General features: G+C 36.9%; 1 protein-coding gene across 3 annotated transcripts in view; it reads left to right on the forward strand.

Moving 5' to 3' along the window:
- Positions 1-6000, forward strand: part of Pik3c2a (phosphatidylinositol-4-phosphate 3-kinase catalytic subunit type 2 alpha) — a 98173-nt gene that overhangs the window by 46349 nt on the left and 45824 nt on the right. For all 3 annotated transcript variants that reach the window (XM_028778211.1, XM_028778212.1, XM_028778213.1), the window contains 3 exons: positions 791-902; positions 3225-3304; positions 3436-3499. In XM_028778211.1, coding sequence (XP_028634044.1) covers positions 791-902; positions 3225-3304; positions 3436-3499 — 256 coding nt within the window. The remainder of the gene's footprint in view (positions 1-790; positions 903-3224; positions 3305-3435; positions 3500-6000) is intronic.

The raw sequence follows: 6000 nt of genomic DNA on the forward strand, positions 1-6000 counted from the left end.
TTAATACCTTAAATTAGAATCTTTTTCAATTTAGATTTGTAATTTAAAAATATATTTGGATGTTAGGCATGGTGTCTTGTGCTTTTAATCCCAGGACTTGGAAGGCAGAGGCAGTTGGATCTCTGTGAGCTTGAGGCCAGCCTGGTCTGCATATTGAATTACAGGTTAGCCAGAGCTACAGAGTGATACACTGTCATTCATTCGTTTATATTTTTATTTCTTATATATTTATAAAATATAGGAAATATATTTTGTCCTATTGTTGAAACTTGTGTTGAGATATGCTGTATCTAAGATAGTGGTGGGATTTTAGTAGTAAGAAAGATATGATATTCTCTTAAGTTTAATAGCCTTATATGTGAAAAGTTGTAGTCGATTGGTTAGAAACAGAATAAAATGCCTTCTTCTAAAAGGCCAGTAATCACATTATTTCTAGACTTTATTCTCCTTTGTGGCATACAGCTACTATATATACAGGAGTCAGTTATTACTGACTTTTATTTGCCTGCAATAATCATTGCATGAACTTCAGTAATTTGTTAGAGCTTAAAATTAGTCCAATTGTTTTAAAGATTGGGGCATTATATTCTTATTTGCCTCTTCATCTTCTTTCATATTTACTGACTCATATAGAAAAATTCCTGTTTAAATGTTTATGGTTAATTTAAAAACAGTGTTTCACCATTTTCTTCAATTTCTGATACAGGTACAATTTGTATTTTACTTTTATGTCTATTAACTTGTGATTTGAATAGAATAATACTGGTGGATAATTCATGTATTTTAACAGTAATCATTGCCTTGGAAGTCATGAACATATTCAAAATTGTCGAAAATGGGACACAGAGATTAAATTACAGCTCTTGGCCTTCAATGCAATGTGCCAGAATCTGGCTCGAACAGTAAGTGTTTCTAAATTTCATTTAGTGAGTCTGAATAATTCTAATAGTTAATAGATTTTCAGTCTATGTTTTCCATTTTTTTCTGCACCAGGCTGGGATGATGGGATGATACACTTGTTTCCAGCAGTAATCTCTTCAGATCTTTAGTCATGGAAGTTTAAGTAGCACATTCCTCAGATCTACAAGTATAAATTTGCAAAGCAAAATGAAAGAATGAAGTCTGCCTTATTTATTTATTTATTTATTTATTTATTTATTTATTTATTTATTTATTTGAAGGAGATAAGTCTCCTTTATTTCAGACTGGCTTTGAACTCACTGTGTAGCTACAGATTACCACCTTGTGCCACTCATGCTGACCTGAGAGCTTTGTGCCAGTCATTCTACTAACTTTGCTATGTCCTTAGCCCTTGCTTTTTCATTTAGGTTTTAAAGAAAAAGATAAGTTTACCTAGTTCATTGCAAGAGCACAGTCTCATATTTAATAGTCTTACACAGGAAAGAAAATTTCAGGGTTAATTAACAGAGAAAAAAAGAAGAAGAAAGAGGTTAGAATACTAAATAAGGGTTTTCAGTTTCTCTCGAATATGTTTGCATAGTGTGGAGTGGCAGGAGAAACTAGTGCTTTTCTCAGTTGTGATGAGCAGAGAATGGGACAAAACCTACTGAGAAAGAAAGGCAGAAATTCAAATGATCTCGTCCTCATATGGTCCCACCCTAGATTTTTGCCCACCCTCTTTCTCCATTGATTATTTGAGATATAGGATCTTGCTACATAGCTCCAGCTGTCCTGGAGTTCCTTAAGTAGACCATACTGACCTCAGATTTGCTGCTGTAGCTGGATTACAGGTATGCACCATCTGGCCCAGCTTAGTTTTGACTTTATTTGTTCATCATAAACTAGATTTAGGAACATTTATCTTTTCCATTTTTAAGAAATATATTACATTTATGGTGTGTGTGTGTGTGTGTGTGTGTGTGTGTGTGTGTGTGTACACTCAAACATGCCAGGATATGGCTGTGTTTAGGTCAGAAGACAACTTGTGAGAGTTGATTCTTTCTTTATACCATGTTAGTCCCAAGGATAGAACTCAGGTCATCAGGCTTAGGGACTAATGTCTTTGTCCTCTGAGCCATACTGCTGGCTCTGTAAAATAGAAGTTTTGTGGCTACCTAGAGGACTCTGGGGTTAAGAGTACACTGGCTGTTCTTCCAGAAGACCTAGGTTTGATTCCCCGTACCCATACAATAGCCCATAACCATCTGTAACTTCATTCAGTTCTAGGGGATCTAACACCCTGTTTTGGCCTCTCAGGGCACCAGGTACACACATGATGCATCATGCATATATATGATGCACCAATAGATACACATAGATGCAGAAAAAATACCCATACACAATAAAAATGCCTTTTTAAAAATAAAAGTTTTGTTCAGATATGGTAGTATGCTTTGATAATCCCAGGAAGGAGACAGAAGGGTCAAGAGTTCAAAGCCAGTCTGAGTTTCATGAAACCTTCTCTTTAAAATTAACAGGGGTGTACAGGGCTAGTAACTCAATGGATAAAGTGCCTGAAGACTTGAGTTTGGATCCCCAGTATCTGTAAAAAGCTAGGGATAACAGAACATTTCCATAATCCCAGCACTAAGGAGAAAAAGAATGACAGACCTCCCAGGCTGGCTGACCAGCCCATTGTAGCCAATGGATTAGCTCCAAGTTCAGGGAAAGAGCCTGTCCTGTCTTAAAACATAAGCTAGAAAGCAATAGAGGAAGATATATAACATTGACTTCTGGTCTGCACACATGTTTGCATGCAGGTATGCACACACCCTTGTATACATGCCTGCAAAAGTAAATAAATAATAAAACAATTAAAGATTTATTTTTATTCAATGTGCTTGAGTGTTTACATGTATGTATGTACGTATGTATGTATGTATGTATGTATGCTTTATGCACGCCTGGTATGCATGGAAGCCAGAACTGCATACCAGATTTGTTGGAACTGGAATTGCAGATGATTGTGAGCCACCATATGGATGCTAGGAGCCAGATCCAGATCCTCTGTAAGAACAGCAAGTACTCTTAATCCCTGAGCCATCTCTCCAGTCCCAAGTAAAGTAATTAAAAAATGAAATTTTCTTAATATTAACTAACATATTGAGTCAATTATAAATAGTTTTGATAGCATTTTATCGCCAGTCCTCAAAAATTAGTCTACTTTTAATATTTCATCATCTATTCAACTATACTTAATTTGATAGACTGACCAAATTATTATATTTGATTCTTCTTAAACATGTATATATGTATTTATTTAGGCAGAAGATGATGAAGCACCTGTGGATTTAAACAAATACTTGTATCAAATAGAAAAACCTTATAAAGAAGTCATGACAAGGTATAGCATCTAAAACATTCATTACAAGTTTTCAAACTCTGTTTTGGGTATGAATATATTTATTTTCTGTGATCAACACAGCTACTTCTGTCTAAGATAGTCTTCAGCCATGATACCTGTTTTTCTTTCAGACACCCTGTTGAAGAACTCTTAGGTTCCTATCACGACCAAGTAGAACTGGCTCTTCAAACTGAAGTAAGTTTTAGTATAAGAACTTAAAGATTATTTCTGTCTTCTCTGAAATTCTAGTTTTGGAATTAGATTAAATGTTTTAAAACTATATTCTTTGTGTTAGCCATGCACATGGCAGTGGACAGCAGGTAGGGAGAGCTTTAGAAAAAGAGTAGGGTAGCCCAAAGCATCCGAGTTACATGCATACTTGGGCTCTAGCCAGCATATAAAAGAAAAAGTAAAAAGAGAAGATAAAGCAATAGTTAAAACCTTTCCGAGTTCTGACTCAGAAAACCAGTCAGACCCAGATGAAACTTATTGGTGGCTCATAGGAACTGTCTGGCTAACTCTTAAACAGTTTTAATTATCCAGGAAAAGTTGAGTAAGGCCTGTAAACAGAAATGTCCATGCATGATGCATGGAAGTAAGCAGTTTTATAATAGCATGTAAGTGTGAAATGAAATGTACTAGAGAGAGGGCCCACTGGTTAAGAGCATTGGCTGGTCCTCTATAGGACCCACATTGATTCCCAGCACTTACATAGTGGCTCACAACTATATGTAACTCTAGTCTCAGGATACCTAACACTCTTTTCTGGCCTTCTCAGGGAACAGGCGTGCAAGTGATACACAGACATGCAGGCAGACAAAATGTCATGTAAAATAAAATTTTAAAAAGGAATGAAATAAAACATTTGACATGATTAGACATAAGTTACTACATTATAGTTTATAAATGAATTTTTAGCCCACTAAACCTATTTGCTCATATTGTTTAATATGTTTTTATATTCCAATATTAGAGTTGAATAGTTAGAATGTAGGCTTTAATTTTTGCAAAGCCAAACCACTTAATTTTTTAAAATTTTTTACTTATTTTATGTCTGTACATATACCTACAGGTATATGTACCATGTACATGCCTGGTGCTTTCGAAAGTCAAAAGAAGACAATCAGGTCCCCTAGAACTGGAGTTAACAGATAGTTGTGAGCCACCATGTGGGAGCTAGGAATCAAACCTAGGTACTCTACAAGAGAAATAAGTGGTCTTGACCACAGAGCCATTTTTTCAACCCCTTATTATTTGATCCTTTATAGAAAAGGTTGAATGATCTTTTACATATAGTGGGCTCTAGCCACTTAAGCTGTTTTTAGCCCAGCACAAACTGAGTGAATTTTTAGCTCTGTCTTGTAAAGTTAGATTGGCCGTAATGTAGAGGTTAGGCTTAAAGGTGACAGAATTAGTTTCAGAGGAAAGAATTTTTGTAACAATTCAGGTAAAAGAGGAGCATTGTGAGTGTTACAAAGAGAACTGGTTGACAACACTTGGGGACAAAATTGATAAGAACAGGTCATGAGAGACAGAAATGTAGAACAAACAGATTGCGCTCTCTCTCTCTCTCTCTCTCTCTCTCTCTCTCTCTCTCTCTCTCTCCCTCCCTCCCTCCCTCCCTCCCCACCCCCTGGGTCTGAGTGTGTGTGTGTGTGTGTGTGTTTTCCTGAGATTGAACTAAAGTCATCTATCAGAATTTACCCATTGAGCCATCTTGCCAGTCCTACTACTAGTACATTCTTATCAACATATTAAAATACTGAATATCACATCCTGAGACAGTGCTGGTACACTGAACCTTCTGAAACAATGAGCCCAAATAATTTTCTCCATTAAGCTGTTTCTGTCAGGTATTTAGTCACAGTGACAAGGAAAGTAACTAATTTGGGTGTGAGATGGCATCAACTCATCCAAAAGAGACATTGAGTAAACCTAGAATTTAGTATAAGAGGTTGAAGTGGAGATAATACACTTGGGAATCATCAAAGTATACATGATATCTTAACCAGCTGTAAGACTAGTTGAGGGGGCTGGGGAAATAGCTCAGCAGTTAAGAGCACTGGCTGCTCTTCTAGAGGTCCTGAGTTCAATTCCCAGCAACCACATGTTAACTCATGACCATCTATAAAGGGCATTTGATAGCATGTGAGTGTACATTCAGTAGAGCATTCATACGTTAAACAAATAAATAAATAAATAAGTAAATAAATCCCTTTAAGAAAATAAAAAGACGCCGGGGGGGTGGTGGTGGTGGCGCACGCCTTTGATCCCAGCACTTGGGAGGCAGAGGCAGGCGGATTTCTGAGTTTGAGGCCAACCTGGTCTATAGAATGAGTTCCAAGACAGCCCGGGCTACACAGAGAAACCCTGTCTCGAAAAACAACAACAAAAAAAAGGTTCACATACCTCTGTCTCTTAAGTGCTGGGATTAAAGTTATTATTTTTATATGTGTGAGTGTCTGTCTGCATGTACGCTTGTGTACTTATATGCCTGGTGCCAAAGGAGGCCAGAAAAGGACACCAAATATCCTAGAACTGAAGTTACTGACTATTGTGAGCTACCATGTTGGTGCTAGGAGGTCCTCTACAAAAGCAGCAAGTGATCTTAATATCTGCTTATCTCTCTAACCCTAAAAATAATTATCGTGTGTGTGTGTGTGTGTGTGTGTGTGTGTGTGTGTGTGTGTGTGTGT

This window comes from Grammomys surdaster, unplaced genomic scaffold (assembly GCF_004785775.1).
Source record: "Grammomys surdaster isolate TR1022 unplaced genomic scaffold, NIH_TR_1.0 330, whole genome shotgun sequence".
Classification (NCBI taxonomy): domain Eukaryota; kingdom Metazoa; phylum Chordata; class Mammalia; order Rodentia; family Muridae; genus Grammomys; species Grammomys surdaster.